This window comes from Lissotriton vulgaris, chromosome 3_1 (genome assembly GCF_964263255.1).
Source record: "Lissotriton vulgaris chromosome 3_1, aLisVul1.2, whole genome shotgun sequence".
Classification (NCBI taxonomy): domain Eukaryota; kingdom Metazoa; phylum Chordata; class Amphibia; order Caudata; family Salamandridae; genus Lissotriton; species Lissotriton vulgaris.
The window spans coordinates 544,615,974-544,633,887 of record NC_141689.1 but is presented as its reverse complement, the minus strand read 5'-3'; the positions used below and the strand labels follow the sequence as shown (position 1 = coordinate 544,633,887).

The following is a 17,914-nucleotide window of genomic DNA, read 5'->3' as shown; positions in this document are numbered from 1 at the left end:
GATACTACGTCTGGCTCGGAGTGCGCCTTAAGCCATGTCTCCGTCAGGAAAAGGACGTCTGGTTTTTGTTCCTCTAGCAGCATAGCAATTTGCGTGCTATGTTTGGGTAGGGAGCGGCAATTTAGGGCAAACATGCGATATGTTTGTGCCAAAATAGACTTATAGGGATGGCGGAAGGAATATTTACAGAATGGGCATTGAGTAGGAAGCTCTGTAGGGGCGTAGATATGGGTACAGTGAGCACCGACTCCACTGCCTATGCTACGAAGGGCCGCCGAGGAATAGGTCTTGACCAGATGAGTGTGGGGATCAGGGTTTATGGCCCCTGGCCCCGTCTGGTCGCGGACGGGCGCAGACGGGCTTGCCTTAGGCGCGCCTTCGGCGCGCAATCGTCGCGCCCGCTGCGCTCGTCCGCTGCGCTTCCGGTGGGGGCACATGCTTTGTGGCGGAGGAGGGGGAGGGGTTGAAAGGGGGCGTGGCTTCGCTAGTGGGCGTGTCCTGGCAACAGGCCAATCACGTCGCGGCAGCTGGAAAGACCTTGTCCACGTCAGCAAGCAGTCAGCTGAGTGGCGAGGGATCAACAGAATCGGCGATTTTAAAACAATTCACAATAGTTATTAGCAATAGGTAAAATTAGCTGTTTGTCCCTGCTCCCGGCTGTGCCTCAGGAGCTAAAGCTAGCAAAACGCTGCGCTCGTAGTCAGCGCGCGTTTTGTGTGAAAGGGGGCGTGGCTTCGCTAGTGGGCGTGTCCTGGCAACAGGCCAATCACGTCGCGGCAGCTGGAAAGACCTTGTCCACGTCAGCAAGCAGTCAGCTGAGTGGCGAGGGATCAACAGAATCGGCGATTTTAAAACAATTCACAATAGTTATTAGCAATAGGTAAAATTAGCTGTTTGTCCCTGCTCCCGGCTGTGCCTCAGGAGCTAAAGCTAGCAAAACGCTGCGCTCGTAGTCAGCGCGCGTTTTGTGTGAAAGGGGGCGTGGCTTCGCTAGTGGGCGTGTCCTGGCAACAGGCCAATCACGTCGCGGCAGCTGGAAAGACCTTGTCCACGTCAGCAAGCAGTCAGCTGAGTGGCGAGGGATCAACAGAATCGGCGATTTTAAAACAATTCACAATAGTTATTAGCAATAGGTAAAATTAGCTGTTTGTCCCTGCTCCCGGCTGTGCCTCAGGAGCTAAAGCTAGCAAAACGCTGCGCTCGTAGTCAGCGCGCGTTTTGTGTGAAAGGGGGCGTGGCTTCGCTAGTGGGCGTGTCCTGGCAACAGGCCAATCACGTCGCGGCAGCTGGAAAGACCTTGTCCACGTCAGCAAGCAGTCAGCTGAGTGGCGAGGGATCAACAGAATCGGCGATTTTAAAACAATTCACAATAGTTATTAGCAATAGGTAAAATTAGCTGTTTGTCCCTGCTCCCGGCTGTGCCTCAGGAGCTAAAGCTAGCAAAACGCTGCGCTCGTAGTCAGCGCGCGTTTTGTGTGAAAGGGGGCGTGGCTTCGCTAGTGGGCGTGTCCTGGCAACAGGCCAATCACGTCGCGGCAGCTGGAAAGACCTTGTCCACGTCAGCAAGCAGTCAGCTGAGTGGCGAGGGATCAACAGAATCGGCGATTTTAAAACAATTCACAATAGTTATTAGCAATAGGTAAAATTAGCTGTTTGTCCCTGCTCCCGGCTGTGCCTCAGGAGCTAAAGCTAGCAAAACGCTGCGCTCGTAGTCAGCGCGCGTTTTGTGTGAAAGGGGGCGTGGCTTCGCTAGTGGGCGTGTCCTGGCAACAGGCCAATCACGTCGCGGCAGCTGGAAAGACCTTGTCCACGTCAGCAAGCAGTCAGCTGAGTGGCGAGGGATCAACAGAATCGGCGATTTTAAAACAAGTTCAAGATGTTGACTTTGGCTCAGGTCTTGGCTGCTCTAGACCCGCAAGACTGGATGGTAGCGTTGGACTTGCAGGATGCGTATTTTCACATCCCCGTCCTGCCGGCCCACCGGCGTTACCTGCGGTTCACGGTAGGCCACGAGCACTTTCAGTTTATCGTGCTCCCCTTCGGCCTTACCAGCGCCCCACGGGTGTTCACCAAGGTGATGGCGGTGGTCGCAGCCCATCTGCGCAGATTGGGGGTTTCAGTCTTCCCCTATCTAGACGACTGGTTGTTGAAGGCGGGCTCGCCCCAGACAGTCGTCCACCACCTTCAGATGACGGCAGACCTCCTGCACGAGCTGGGGTTCTCCATCAATGTGCCGAATTCACACCTGTGTCCCTCTCAAAAGCTCCTTTTCATCGGAGCGGTACTCGACTTGGCGCAGTTTCGGGTCTATCCTCCGGAACGGCGAGTCCGGGATATACAGGCTTTGATTCCCATCTTTCAGCCGTTATCCCGGGTTTCGGTCAGGTTGACGCTGCGGCTGCTGGGGCTGATGGCTTCCTGCATCCTTCTGGTGCATCACGCCCGGTGGCGGATGCGGGCTCTGCAGTGGGACCTGAAGTTTCAGTGGGCCCAGCATCAGGGCAACTTGTCCGACCATGTCTTGATCTCGGAGGGCACTGCGAGACAACTGCAGTGGTGGCTTATGGACCGCGATTGGGTCAGAGGCAGATCCCTCTCCCTACCCCAACCGGAGCACGTTGTTGTGACGGACGCGTCCCTCCAGGGCTGGGGTGGCCACTTGGGAGAGGCAGAGATCAGAGGCATCTGGTCTCCGGCGGAGTCCCGGCTCCATATAAACCTGTTGGAGCTCCGGGCGATTCGTTTGGCACTGAAAGCATTCCTCCCCTTTGTCAACGGGAGTGTGGTGCAGATGTTCACGGACAACACCACCGCCATGTGGTACTGCAACAAGCAGGGCGGGGTGGGGTCGTGGACCCTTTGCCAGGAGGCTCTGCGCCTCTGGCAATGGCTGGAACGTCAGGGCGTGACTCTGACGGTTCAACACCTGGCAGGTTCTCTAAACGCCAGGGCGGACGAACTCAGCCGTCGGTGCTCGATGGATCACGAATGGCGTCTGAACTCGGACGTGGCGCAAGGCCTCTTTCGGCAATGGGGAGAGCCTTGGTTAGATCTATTCGCCACAGAAGAGAACGCGCAATGTCATCAGTTCTGCGCGTTGGAGTTTCCAAGACGGCACTCGCACGGCGACGCCTTTCGGCGCGAGTGGAGTTGCGGTCTGTTATACGCCTTTCCGCCTATACCACTTCTGCCCAGAGTGCTGAAGAAGATCAGGCGCGACCGGGCCCAAGTCATCCTTGTGGCTCCGGACTGGGCTCGAAGGTACTGGTATCCCGAGCTACTCAGCATGTCAGTCGGTCCCCCGATCCGCCTGCCCCTTCAGGAGGACCTTCTGTCGCAGCAGCAGGAGACGGTCCGCCACCCGAACCTGTCCAGCCTCCACCTCCATGCGTGGAGATTGAGCGGCGGCAGTTGAGGCCATTTGACTTGCCTCCTGAAGTCTGTGATGTGATTCTGGCAGCCAGGCGTTCCTCCACGAAATCGGTATACGCCTGTCGGTGGAACAAGTTTGTGGCATGGTACACAGCAAAGGCTGTGGATCCTCTCTCTGCCCCTCTTTCTGAGGTTCTTCTCTTCCTTCTTTCTCTTGCCCAGCAGGGCTCTGCTCTGGGTATTATCAAGGGCTACCTTTCTGCCCTTTCGGCCTTTCTGAGGCTGCCTGATCAACCTTCTTTGTTCAAGTCCCCCATTGTAACAAGATTCTTGAAGGGCATCACACACATGTATCCACCTGTTCCGTTTGTGATGCCTCAGTGGGACTTGAACCTGGTTCTGACCTTCTTGTTGTGTGCTCCCTTTGAGCCACTTCATTCATGTCCTCTCCGTCTCCTGACTTTAAAGACGGCTTTCCTGGTTGCCATCACCTCTGCCAGGTGTGTGAGTGAGCCCCAGGCTCTTTCTGTCAAACCTCCTTTCATGTCCATTCATCCAGACAAGGTGGTTCTGAGAACTAGACCTTCTTTCCTGCCCAAAGTCATCTCTGCTTTTCACATCGGGCAGTCCATCACCCTCCCTTCCTTCTTCCCGCCTCCGCATCCTTCAAAGGATGAAGAGCGGCTCCATCGTCTGGACCCAAAACGTGCGCTTTCATTTTATATGGATCTCACACGCCAGTTCCGGGTGGATGACCAACTGTTTGTTGGCTACGTGGGTGCGAAGAAGGGACGGGCGGTACATAAACGGACCATCTCTCAGTGAGTATTTCTGTGCATCAAAGCGTGCTACTCTTTGGCTCGGAAGGAGCCTCCTGTTGGGCTGAGGGCCCATTCCACTCGGGCCACGGCGGCTACTACTGCCCTGGGTCGGGGAGTCCCCTTGCAGGACATTTGCCAGGCGGCTACGTGGGCCTCGCTGCACACCTTTGCGAGGCACTACTGCCTGGACAGTCAAGTCCGGAGGAATGGCTTCTTTGGCCGTTCTGTCCTCCAGGACTTTCTGGTGTAGGATTGTATTGGTTCGCAGACCCACCACCGGGGTTGGTATTGCTGGGGTATCTATTCTAAGGTAAGGAATCTAATACTAACCTGTTTCTTTCAGATGAACAAGTTACTTACCTTCGGTAACGATATATCTGTAAGAAACAGTAGTTAGTATTAGATTCCTTACCGCCCCACCCATCCTCCCCGTTCTGCGAACTGATACCTAGGGTTAAGGACATCCCTTTCAGGGCCCTAGTTTCAAATGGCACCAGTGTTGGTTCTCACATGGCTCTACATGTTTTGGCGCGGAAAAGCTGTGTGCAAAGAACTGACGTCAGCGCGCGGAGGCGGCGTCTATATACTCCAGCGACGTCATCACGGCGCACGACGCCAACGACGGACGCGGAGCCGCAGGGGACGCCTCCAGACGACGCCTACCGACGCGCAGGGGTACTGCTACGCAAAAGTTTCCGGATCCAGACTGACGCCTGGGGATATTCTAAGGTAAGGAATCTAATACTAACTACTGTTTCTTACAGATATATCGTTACCGAAGGTAAGTAACTTGTTCAATAAGCACCGGCTTAGAATAAGAACTGTGTGTCTTTTTCCTCCAATGTCCAGCCGGACAAGGGGGTATTTATTTCAAAAGATTGGTGAGAGGATACAGAGTTTTAGAGTGGAACAAACCACAAATTGATAACTGGGCACAAGCCTGTACCAAGTCAGAAAGAAAGACAATACAGGGGGAAAAAAGAATTACAGGCAAACAACTTGGAGAAAAAGGTGGCTTACAGTACAATGAAATCTTACGTAAGCTCTAACCGACAGTAACTGCAACACATATTATCAAATGCAAAGGGAGCAGTACTCTACAAACAGTCGACGTAACGTTTCGATCCCTGTCTCCAAAATTAAATTGGGATCATCTTCAGGACTACAAATATGAATTTTGCCTGATTGTGTTTATAAAAGCCTGTCGGATTTAAACAGGAGGAAGGAAAGGGAAAGGAGAAAAAATTATCTCAGGGGAAATTATTTACTTATTTACAGCAAGTCAGTTACATTTCTTATACAGTATGAAGTTCCTAAAGTGCAGGAACAGTGCAGAGACAATTGTGCACAAAAAGTGCATGATTACTTCAACGGGCACGGATATAATTGTGCTCTTTTTTGATGAATAGCGACGAAGTGAGCGAGAGACCATGCAAGTAAAATGGCTAGGTAAGTGCATGATTATCTCCAAATGGCACGATTGAAGTTGTGCTCCTTTGTGTCAGAAACGACAAGGTGACTAGAAGACCATGCAAGTGAAATGGCTAGGTGTGTGGGGGAAAAAGTTGGCCTTTCGATGCGTGAGTGGTGACTGTGGCCGAACGGAGATTCGAAACCGGCAGTTAACAAGTGACTGGTGCGGTCGAACACGGAGGCCGGTTGTGGTTATTGTCAGAATACTAACCGTAGCACTAGGATGTAGTGCGGTCACGACGGTAGCAAGTGGGGGCAAGTGGCGACATCAATCTGTCTGGGGCCACATTAAAAGGGGGAGAACGTTATTATTGGTGAAAAAGCCAGGGTGGCGTGGTTAGTGAGGGCCGTTTAGTGGAATTACCTTAGCCGCCAGGCGATTAACTTGGGGCGGCGTCGCGCTTCAATGAGGAAACTGCTGTAGCGTTACTTTCCAAAAACCGATATAGTGACCTGCATGGAAAGAGATTTCAGTGAGCCGTGCCTCTAAGCGATGCGGGTCTGTAGAATTGAAGCTGAGGTGGGGGTTACCTTGGCAGTAGTTCAGTTACTGCGGGCTTTGTAGGCTTGTGAACGGCTGCAGCACGATGGGACGAACCTGTTCGTTATGATCCTGTCAAAATAACAAGGCGGGATCAGTGGGACGGCCTCTCGGGGGTGAGCAGTGGCCGCGAGGAAAGGAGTGACTCTTACCGCAATGGGATCACCGTGGGACGGCGTGTGGGTCCCGTCTGGTCAGAGTGGTGGCTGTTGCATGCAGGCTAGGGAGATGTGCGTGTTAAGCACCCATCTCGGAGGTCATGGAAACTGAGAGAGGATTAATTTCCAGTGAAAAAAACAGCTGAGACATGGGTGCCATTTTGGAGTGGTGAATCGGCAAGGGAGTGAGTGAATAGGTGAGAAAAGTGACAAGAAAAAATTAATTATAGCTCACTGTAATTATCAAAACTCACTGAAACAACAGAATCTGATAATATAACAACAGTTTGGAGATGATTGGTAAAATTAGACAGATTGTTCTATGCGCTTTGAACCAGAGGTAGTTCAATGGGTTTAAGGAATTACATTTCCGGCTCATTTTACCGCTGCCCAGCAAGTAGTGGGCAGCTGCCTCGTTTAGGCCTGTTCATTTGCGTTGTTGCTTTTGGCTGCGTGCGCATCCAGCCCTGACTTTTGGGACAAAGGATGTTTGAGCCCCACAAAAGACCAGTTGGCCTGGGGTCAGTACCTAAGGTGACTCTTACACAAGGTGATTAGTGATTTGTGTTTATGTTAGTAATTATCAAGTAGGCTATAAGTTTTTCAACTACAGTATTCTTTCCCAGAGCAATGATAGAATATATTTAGTCTAAAGGGGAGCAATTACCTTTGGGGGATGCTTGGAAAACGTCAGAGTTTGGCATAAGGAGGACTCTGTATAACTGAAAGCTATATCAACTTCCTGTTTGTGTGGTTTCTGTCAGTGTGTAATAGCTTATACCTATCTGATAGTAAAAGATGAGTAATGCCTTGGAAGAGGGTATAATCCACGTTTCCATAAAATGAGGATATGTAGATTGTGGTCTGTAAGTAATACACATATGGTAGCCGAAACTAAGGTGAGAATGTGTCCATATGCATAGGTTGGATTGCTGATCAAGTTGCTAAAGCATAAAGATCAAACTATCATTTTTGTACGTCTAGGTCTGGAGATGGTAGACATTTGTGTGTGCAACATGACTGAATGTTAGATAAAGTCTGCATCATCAGGGTAGGTGTAAGCACAAATAGTGATCGGACGAGTGTTGAGGGGGCAAGATCTAGGAGAGGATTGGAACACAGACGACCAAAAAGGCCTGCATCCAGAAAGAAAAGTCTTGTCATTATATACATTGGAGAAGGAAAAATTAATGTTCGAGGATATATTTCCCAGTGCTTGCAATTAATTGCTAAAACAGGAGTTCTGTTATGATGGCAAACACTGAATAATGGAGAGAAATCTGTGATAGTGGTGTCTAGGTTGTTGGGTTTAATAGGTGAGCTGCTGTAAATATCCTTGTTCAGAGGACAGAGAGCCTCTTGAATGTGGAAAATGTGGGCTTTTTAGTGAATAGGGAGCAGGAGAATGGCTTAAAATTTATAAACTAGATCGGATTGAAGCGAAAAATTAAAAGTATCCTGGGGTAGCAAAAGAGATACCAAGATAATCTAGATCAGGTCTCACTTGAACAATGTTGCATTTTTGGACTTTGAGGATAGATGGTGGAGAATGAGGGGGAGGAAGTCTGTAGAGTAGTCATCATGTGAAGATGAGAAAATGAAAAGATGACTACAGAGACATCTGGTATGAGTGTGCCACAAGATTAGGGGAGTCAGTAATATAATCTGATACAGGGTTAACATTGTCCTTCTCAGCAAACATTAAGGAGTGAGTTAATAAAGGTGCAGAGAAAAGGATAGGGACAAATTGGTGTGTGTGGGAGGGTGTGATGGGGTGGTTGTCAAGGTTTTGGAAATTCTTGAGATAAAGGAAAAGGATTAGAAAATGTGCATGGATGTTGTTCCAGAACCTGGGTGGATAGATGAAAAAGGCATGGTGTTTTCTTTTAAACACTTCTTAGTCTGCAGTCCAATAGAGTCTTGGCTACAGGTGTGGAGACAGCCACCAGAGATGGTGAGCTTATCTGCAAGATAAGCTGGGGTGCTGGCAGTGATGGCTTTTTTGAATGATGCAGTTGGTTTGGAAGATTATGCAAGCTGGCAAATAGAGCCAATGGAGTTCCATCAGGATGGGTGATGTCCTCCAATTTCTTTAACCCGTGGATAAGATGCTCTTGCTTTAAAAGAGTGTGCTGATACCAGGTTACCTTTGTTTTTTGGCAGTGTGTTCCTTGATGGTGAGGTTGGTGTCCAAAGTGAATCAAAGTGACTTGGCATTGCTGTGGTTGAGATCAGCTTTCAGTTCGGCGCTGGACATCCAGGCAGGGCCGGCTCTAGGGCGGTGCGATCGGTGCCTTGGGGTGGGGGCGCCATGTTTATTTTTCTAAAAGTACCTCATGCTGAGTTCCTAGTCCCAGCAATATAAATGTCAAGAGAACTCATGTGAATAATGTTCTTCCTGGGGAGAAACCGGAGCTTTGGCTAAGAAATGTTGACTCGTAGTGCAGAGTGCACTACATGCCTGCTACAAAGAACGTGTCCCATTCAGATCACAAAGTGCACATATATAAATTGGTCAATGGTGGTCAATGGGTTCCCACTCAATTTTCTCAGAGAGATACGTTTGTTACTTGCAGTTTATAAGTTAAAATCTTACATATTAACTGTAATCAAAGAGCTGCATGCAAACTGCAAGGAATGTATTAGAATAATGTGTTTTTTACCCCGTCTTTTGTTAAATTGCAAAAAGGGTTCATTTAGGTAGAAATCAATTATTATTATTAAAGAAAACCCCTACAGTGTTACATTTTAAATTCTGAATTTGCATTTTTCCAGACCAGGGACTCAAAATATACTGCCTACCAGAATTGATGACATGTGACTCCGACAACTTGAAGGCTTATGTAACATTTCCTATGCACTCATTTACACATGTATGATTGTCTCTGTGCAATTAGTGTGTAATGTAAAGTGTTCTGACACCTTAAACTTGTATGAGTGGCTCTATAAAACAAAATTCATCTAAGAGACAGTGGTTATTGAGACGGTGGTAATGAGGGAATCTGTGGCAGAAGTGGTCATTTTTGGGGGCGGGGGGGACATCAACAAACATTGTCACACAGGGTGCCACCAGTGCTGAAGCCAGCCCTGCATCCATGTCTGGATAATGGTTAGTGTTTGAGGCATGGATGTCTGAAGCTGAGGAGACTTTCAAGGGGAGGACCAAGCTGCTTTATTCTCAAGAAACAACAGTTCTCAAGCAATTTGGACAGCCAGATGTTATGCAAAGCACCAGAGTGGCAGGTAGTGCTTTGTTTGAGCAAAACGTGGGTGTGCCTTTTTATTTCATTTTATTTTATTTTGTAGGTCTGGCCTTTGAGGCGGTTTTGGCTGTCTCGACCGATTATAATTTTCTAAAAAGTCCATACATAATAGGCATCCCTGGAGGGGTGTCTGTTCAGTACGTTTCATCCTTTGTTCTGTTGAATTTTCATTCACATTTTGCTTCCACCCACCACATCATACAGCACAGGGCCCTAGTAAAGCCCACGCGACGTTTGGCTTCTCTTCACTTTGTGCTTCCGCACAAAGATTTTGCGCATTTTTCACCTCCGCTTAAAAATAGCCCTGTTCTCTTCAGTGACAAAGCTCTTTCAAAGTATGCTTTTATAATTTTATCTTCGTACATTATATTTTAAAAATACTATTCTTTCTATTTCTTGCAATTCAGGCACTCAGTTAGATGGTACTTTATTTCCTATCACCCTTTAAGTTTGCATAAACACTGCTTTAGCTGTGGTGATAGCCTCAGGTTTTCCAAAACATAATAATGAAATACTAGCACAGCTGGGTTTTTTGGCCACCCTCTTTATCCTTTTGGCCGCTCAAATGACACACAAAAGTATATTTCCTCCTACCACACTGTATTGAACACTGGGTTAGCACACTTCAGCTATAGGATACCTTCACTTTGAGTGACTGCATTTGGCTTGTACACATGTATACTTCCAGCTAAAAAAAATAATGGCCCTCCCCCCCCCCCCCCCCCTCTCCCCAATGTTAGTCACTGGTAAATGCGAGTGTCTTCAACTGTCTGTTAGTACCCAAATATAGTAAGGTGTCATCACTTACTTTGATTGAAATGTACTGATTTCTGCAATAAACGAGCACAAATCATTAATAATGTAAAAGTGTGTATGCAGACTTCTTTGTTGAAGCTACAGCTCCTCACTTTTGTGACGGTTATTTGAAACACTTCCCTCTGACGCACGACTGACACTTAGTAACCATTTGCGGTGCTGCAACGTCATGGAAGAATTTCCAGGTTTTTACATTTGGTATCTTACTCGAGAAGGAGCGCTAGTAACGACTTGAGGTAGTTCACTTTCGTGAATATCTTGCTACCCTTAGGAGAAGCCCTATGTGTGTGTGTTTGTGTGTGTGTGCATATATATATCTATCCTTCACTGTTACTATTAGCTCCAGCAGCCTTTACAGAAGCACCAATTCTAGGCAACCAAAGTACTTGTCAAACCGCATAAGGTGATTTAGAGAATATTTATTTTATCAAATTCAGTGCTTTAAATGGGCCAGTACTCACCGGTACTCACCGGTACTGAGTACCGGCACATCTTTTTTTTCCCCCCGCTGAGTACCGGAACTTCTCCGTGCCCAGCGAGTGTACCGGACACTTCCTATAGACATTTTTAGCATTTATCTCACTTCACATAGCACTTCACTTCACACAAAATCCTGCTCTGCTGTAAACAGGCGTCGAAGCACAGCTGGGTTGCATTCGGCTATCCAGCTGGACCCCGATGATGAAGCATGCCACCTACTAGGTAGGTGGGTGAGGGCTTTCATAAAACAACGACTTGTTGTCAGCGTTCCGCTATTAGGTTACAGGGGAACAACCCTGATCTCTACTTGCTAAAGGACTTGTCCACGTTGTTTTCTATACATTATTGGGGACAGGGACAAGTACTAAGGTCAGTTCCTCGCTCTCTTGTTGTTACATTTTTCCAGTATGCATAAGAACATTAAATCAAATAACTTCATCTGTTGCTTTGTTCTACTCGCACTCTCTAAATGGGGTTTTCCTTCTGTAACTCAGTGCGCTTATTCTTTGTACCCCTTGTATTTTACGGCCATTTGTTCATTAGCATTATTAATAATCACCATTTATTTAATTACGTGGATGAAGGTGTAAAGGTAAGGGACAGTTTAGTTCTTCAGATACATCTGCTGGTAAACCTGAGGTTACTTCTGCTTCTGGAGACCAGAGAGGACGAAGAGTGAGCGTTACGATTAATTGATTTAAGATTTTATAAGACAGGTGTATTGGAACACGTATATTTTCATGGCTTTCTGAAACTTAAGTGTGGTTCTGGTCCATTCTGATGCCTTTTCTTTCTTTCCCTTTAGGCTTCTGGTGAAGGAACAGCCAAGCCACAAGAAGAGAAAGACCGGTCAAGCCCTAAAAAGAAAGAGCATGAAAAAGAGCCAACGAACATTTCTGAATATTTCTTTTCAGACATTTTTATGGAGGTCAACGATTCAGAATAAAAAATTATCCAGTGAAGACCGTGGCGCTGCATACTGCACACTGCCAGCTCCGGCGAGCCGGGGAATGGCTGCAATCCCCTTCCTGAGGGGTCAGTCGCTCGTTGGGGAATAACCTAGATATTTAACCTCTGTAAATATTAGACAGATGCTGAAAATCCTGCGTCAGTATATCTGTAAAGTAAATATGCATCATGCCTGTATAAATGAGCAGTGGGTTGAAAGAGTGTTAAGTTGATGTCTTGATTTAATCCTGTACAGAAAAACATGAAATAATGTTATTTATTTATTTAATTTTAATTTATTAAATATGCCCTCGTCTTCTGAAAACATTTGTTAAGGAACAGAATGCTATTGCCGCCATCTGTTTTCACGACAAGGAGCAGGCAATAGAAACAATTACTCAGTGTATACAAGCCCTTATATTCAGTCCTTTATGTCCAGAAAGTTACCACTGGCTTTTTGTTTTTTTAGTTAACATCCTTAAAATTATTTTATTTTAAAGGTTTCCGTGTGATGAACCTTACTAAAGGGAACAGATAGTGTGTTTCTCCCTTAATTTTCCCTTTTTATGGCCACCCTTAAAGAAGTCTGATTTGATACACACTTAACAGATTTATGGCTGTCTCTCCATGGATATACACTATCATTAGTCTCCTGAACGTCACCCCGCCCATTTTTAAGTACGTCAAATCTCAAGGACAGAGTCCTGTGCTGGTCAGTGGCTGGATCCACTGACGCATTAACCGGAGGATTGGTTCGAAGTTCTGAAGCCATGGCCATTTGCTGGTCGGTGATTTGATCACTCAGTCTTGGCCGGGATGTTGTGAACGGTAGTGTGATGGGGCGTTACTACCCAGGGCGTCGTTGCCTCAAACAGACTTCATCCTCGGTCTGTCTTTATCTGTGACCGGCACTTTTGCTCCTATGCTGCTATTTTGGAGAAACTAAAGGCCTGATATAGAAAACCCTTTTGCAGATTCTGAAGATCGCAACATCGCTGGGTTTGCAGCGGCTAAAGCACTTCTTGCACTGTAGTATAAAAGCCATTTTACGTATCAAAAGAAAGGGTTTTTGCAACCATTTTCGAATCGTAAACCGGAAGGTGCTTGGAAGGAACACTCTCCGCATATTTGCATGCACTAATAGTGTGCAGCAATGTTTTGTGAAATCAACTCCAGTGGAAACCATTGATCCGTTACCATAAGCCCGAGATGGTAGTTGTGTCAGTGACCTCTGGGAGAGCGGGTAGGGCCCAGAGGACTACTTCCTGAAACATCACTCCCCCCAAAAAACCTCCTCAACACTCACATTTTTTAAAAATTATTATTACTTTATCACTTGTCCATTTCATAGACAAGAGTTGATTTTAAAAATACCGAAAAAAACACAACAAAATTGAGGAAGCACATGGCGAGGCAGCCTGCTGCTGCTTGTAGGCCTGCTCCATCTCTGCATTTGCAGCAAAGGACAGGGGTCGCAAATGGCAACACGCATAATTAATATTCATTAGATAGGTTGTTTGGTGATACCCTCAAAGGAACAATTTGTTGGTACATAAGTGGCATTACAAAGCTCACATCCATTTGCATATCAGTGTGCAAACTTCATATCCTGGTTTGCAAATTGATGTGGGTACATCAGGCACCAAGAGACCTTGTATAATCTGATAAAGGAGGGATCCCCTCTAGAGAAAGGTCTCTACCAGCTTCTGAACACCTTCCCCAGGTTGCTGATATGACGGCGACGTGAGATAATTTCAAGTGTGATTCTCGTATGAGTCGTAATGCCAATCAGAATCTGTTTATTGGTTAAGCAGTTTCCTTCTAGTGTGATTTTAAAATGTTTTGATAAGTAAGTGGTTTTTATTGTGTATCTTTGATATATTCTAGCGGCCTTTCTGAAAGTACAGTCCTGTTACTTTGGTGAAATTGCCAGAAGCTATTTGAGTTGACCTGAATGAACAAACTTACTCGCAGTAAGTTTAAAGTGAATCTGTTTTCAAACTCTGGGCTTTTGTCTCGTTTGAAAAAAAAAATGTGCTAAGCGAGTTTTGTAGCTGTACTGAAAGTCTAATCGCCTTTGTTGCCATGTCACATTTCATGAACTTTAACCCCCTAGGTGCTGCCGTCGGCCAACGGTCGTCGCGAGCACTACCTTGCCAGTGCTGCACACGACCGTTGGCCGACGGACCAGCATTCGTTCTTCGAACGTTCAGCACTGGGCGCTGAACGTTCGACGCTCCTATGAGGTTAACAAATGATGCACACTTCGTTGGCTAGTATTTGCTTCCTTTTCTGACATTGCTGTTTTGCCTTGAGTGGTCACAGAAAACTGGAGAAGACAACTGAGATTGGGTCATCTGAGCATGCTGCTTCACAGGCACAAAGTGAAGCGTCAGTGTCTTGCTTCTATTTCGTTGCTGGGCTGCTGGGCTGCTGGATTAACAGCAATGCCCATGAAGTGTGGCTTGTCGGCAGATTGCTTAATATACTTTAGCCAATGACGGAAATCATGAAAGGGGAATAACCATGATGCCATAAAGCACTGATAAGCACCGGCTTCTATCCGAAAGTAATAGCGCAATCTTTTTGGAGATGCGTGTGGTAAATGTGTAAAAAATCTGTAAATGAATTGTATATTCACTATATTACCTTCTGCAGGAGCTATTTTTGTACCGTATACAGACTTTGTCCTATATTTTTTTATTCTTATCAAAAGGGACACAATAGATCTTAAGCGCAAGATTTCATTTTTGTTTCACTATAGCTATATTTATTTAAATTTTCAAACTGCCCTCCAACAAGTGATTTTTCAAATCAGGGGATTGATTTACAAACTGTATGATGTAGACGCATATTGCATGTCTTTCACATCTACACCCACAAGGTTCTTTACATTGCAAACCGGTGATTGCCATTGATATTCTAGTTGGTGGGCAACATCCCACTCAGTAAGCAAGTTAGGTGTGATGCAGATGAGAGCCCTCAGGGCTCCATTCCCAGTAGGGCCAACTGCTTCCCAGTATTTCTCCCGGCTCCCCAGAATGACCTGTACCAGAGGCATCGCTCACTCCATGGGTGAAGGAGATAGGAATTACTTTAGATTATGGGATGTTGGAGAACCAAGAGGTGGTTAATTAATGTTTCTCTAGCAATTCCCATATGTGTTGCCCAGTATTTCAGCAACCAAAGTAATACTGGCATAACATTCAGTGAGGCCGGATACAAATGGGTACTGAAATGATTGGTCACATGTTCGTGCTTTTTTTTTTAATCCTTGGCTTATTGTTTTTTAATTTTTCACCGTAAATTGCTTTATCTGCTGTACTGATCACAGGGTTGTAATTCGCATGATCTCCAAATTGACATCTGATACAGTTCTTCAATTCTGTGTTAGTCACGAATATATGATGCGATGAAGCAAGCTCCTTATGTTACATATGTAAAATATGTGAATAAAATGATTTGCTATAATTTATTCAGTCTCTCAGGTTGTTTTTAATTGCTCTTATTTACATTAAAATATTAGGATCACTTACAATCGTTGTTTCTATCATATGCACATAAATGCCCATGGTTATGTACGGAGTGATTTTTTGTAACTGAGTGTTTGCACTAGACTAACCCACTACTACTGATCCGCGCCATTTTCAAATTCCAACTTGACACGTTTTTGTCACAGTGCCGCAAAGTGTCATGATTATGGATTTGGATGATATCTGGGTCGAACGTAAACGTTTCCTTGGTTTGATATGCTCTTTTCGAGATTAATTCTACCTTATAGACTGTTTCATGTTCTTTATTCTGTATCGTTTGGAATCACAGAGCACTATTTAACAGCGACTGCATTTTCTTTTGGAATTTGACTCCGTGATCTGATGTACGAGGAACATAAAGGAAGGTCACAATTACACTTTCTGATCGGTAAAGAATTTATATGTTTGTGGTATCACGTACACTACAAGTGCAGATGTCTCTCTCTCGGCGCCGTGAGATAAAAAAAAAAAGATTAGAACAAGTTATATATAGTGAGGGGTGTGAAAAAGCAAACTGGGTGAAGGGGGTGTGCTCAGTATTTATTTGGAACAGTAAGAATGCTTTTCTGAAACGGAGGTTTCTTTTAAGACATCGAGTGGCAAAGAGTTACAGAGGCGCGCTCCAGGACCTTAGAACTGACAGTCTCCTTTCCATGCTCCAGACTGAGGTTATTGGACCACAGCTTCTGTGTGTGTCTTTTCTCGGATAGGGGCTACACTTGTAAATCAGGCAGATAATTTTTTTAATGACCTGATTCCCCTGGCAGCTAGTGTAGTGCTAGCCACAGTGAAATGCTGTTGAACTTTTAAGGTTCAGGATCAGCTTGGCAGCAGTATCCTGAATCAATCAAAGGCCAATCACTTACAAATGTTTGCAATCCTCCATAAATGTATTCAAGTTCAGTTTAGCATTAAACAGTGCTTCGATGATGCTGTCCTAATGGGTCTTGATCAATGACTTAGGGTAAAACAAAGGCTGAGGAAACAACTGGCCCAATATGTGTCCTGAAGCGGAGTGCACAAACCCTAATGCCCCCTCGTTTCTTGCTATGTCAGTAAATGAGATGGTGATACCGCCCAATTGAGGGAATTGTGGGATTGTGTTGATTACACATACTCTGTAGCTTGAGCCAAGTAGAAGAACTTCTGTTTTTGCCCAATTTAGTTTGAGGCCCGAACCTCCAGCCTTTAAAGAACATCTGAAAAAGACCCCAACGCTGTTTTATTTACAACTGCATGTTTCATGGTTGTTATAATAATGTTTGTCATAGTTTTTGGTAACTTGTATGAACTCTATACAAACTTAAAACATATCCATCATACCCTCCTCTCTTGTGCAAATTCCTTCTCTTAAACTTTTGTCACCTCCTAGTCAATACCTTCTTATCCACTGTGCTTTTGGATCCGAGCCAGGTGTGGAACTTGGCAGTGGGCATCTAGGAGCAAAATCAGGCTGCAGCAGTCCGGGTCACTGCTATCTCCCCAATTAAAGATGGTAGCTCAAGAGCCTTTCTTGATAGACCGGTTGAATTAACTGTCCTCAAAATTTTTATCTGATAGAGATATCTAGCCTCAGATTCCTTACCTTTGAACTTCCAGGTGTCGGGCTAGATCCGGAAGATTTTTGATAGCAGTACCTCTGCGCCCCAGTAGATGACTTCGGTCGACTCCTCGTGACGGCGTTGTGTTAGTCGTGATGTCCGTGTCATTAATATAACTGCCACTCCAGCTCGCTGGCATCAGTTCTTTTCTTTCCACGCCAGCCAGCGCAGATCCGTCGAAGAGAGCTACCCTGTAGGAAAGTAGGATCTACTTTCATGGTCACCCCCACTTTTTGCTGGTGTCAGTATGTTTTTTTATTTTACTTGTCCTCTGAGATCCTGCTAATCAGTTCCCCAGCAACTATGCTTTCTCTCTAAATTTGACATGGTAAGAACCTTGGTACCTCCACACCTGGCTACTGGTGTACAATTGTAAGTCCCTAGTATATGGTACTAAGGCACCCAGGCCAAAGGTACACCAGGGGTCTCCCATGTGCTGCAATCTGTATTATGCCACCAATGAGAGACCACTCAAACTGTGACTACAGGCCTGCTCTTGCATACTGTGTAAGCTGGTGCTAGCACCACTTACGACAGAAATAAGTTTCCTTATATCTGAGGTCACTACACTTAAAACCTACAAGTCACCCCTAAGGCAGGCCTTTCAATCCTGAAGGCAGGGTGCTGGGTTATAAGTGTGAGGGTGTCCCTGCATGAGCAGGACACCCCTACAAACCCCGGAGTTGATTCTCCAGGCTTTGTAAGTGCAGTGTGCCATTTTGATACATATAGTGGCCATGCGTCATTACTCGATGGCTAACTATATAGTGGCTTTACCAAACCTGCTGGAATCACACCTCAACACCGTTACTGGTGTTGGAGGTATGATTTCATGCACTGGGGGGGTCTACTCCGGGAAGTCCCCAGTACTCCTTGTAACAGCCTCTCAGGATCTGCTAGTAAGCTAG

At 45.9% G+C, this 17,914-nt stretch overlaps 1 protein-coding gene across 1 annotated transcript in view; it reads left to right on the top strand.

Annotated features, from left to right (window-relative positions):
* The window catches only part of BDP1 (BDP1 general transcription factor IIIB subunit), a 1,412,545-nt gene extending 1,397,198 nt beyond the window's left edge, over positions 1-15,347 (top strand). The window contains exon 42 of the mRNA XM_086960808.1: positions 11,730-15,347. Coding sequence (XP_086816934.1) covers positions 11,730-11,870 — 141 coding nt within the window. The 3' untranslated portion in view covers positions 11,871-15,347. The remainder of the gene's footprint in view (positions 1-11,729) is intronic.
* The last annotated feature ends 2,567 nt before the right edge of the window (positions 15,348-17,914 follow it).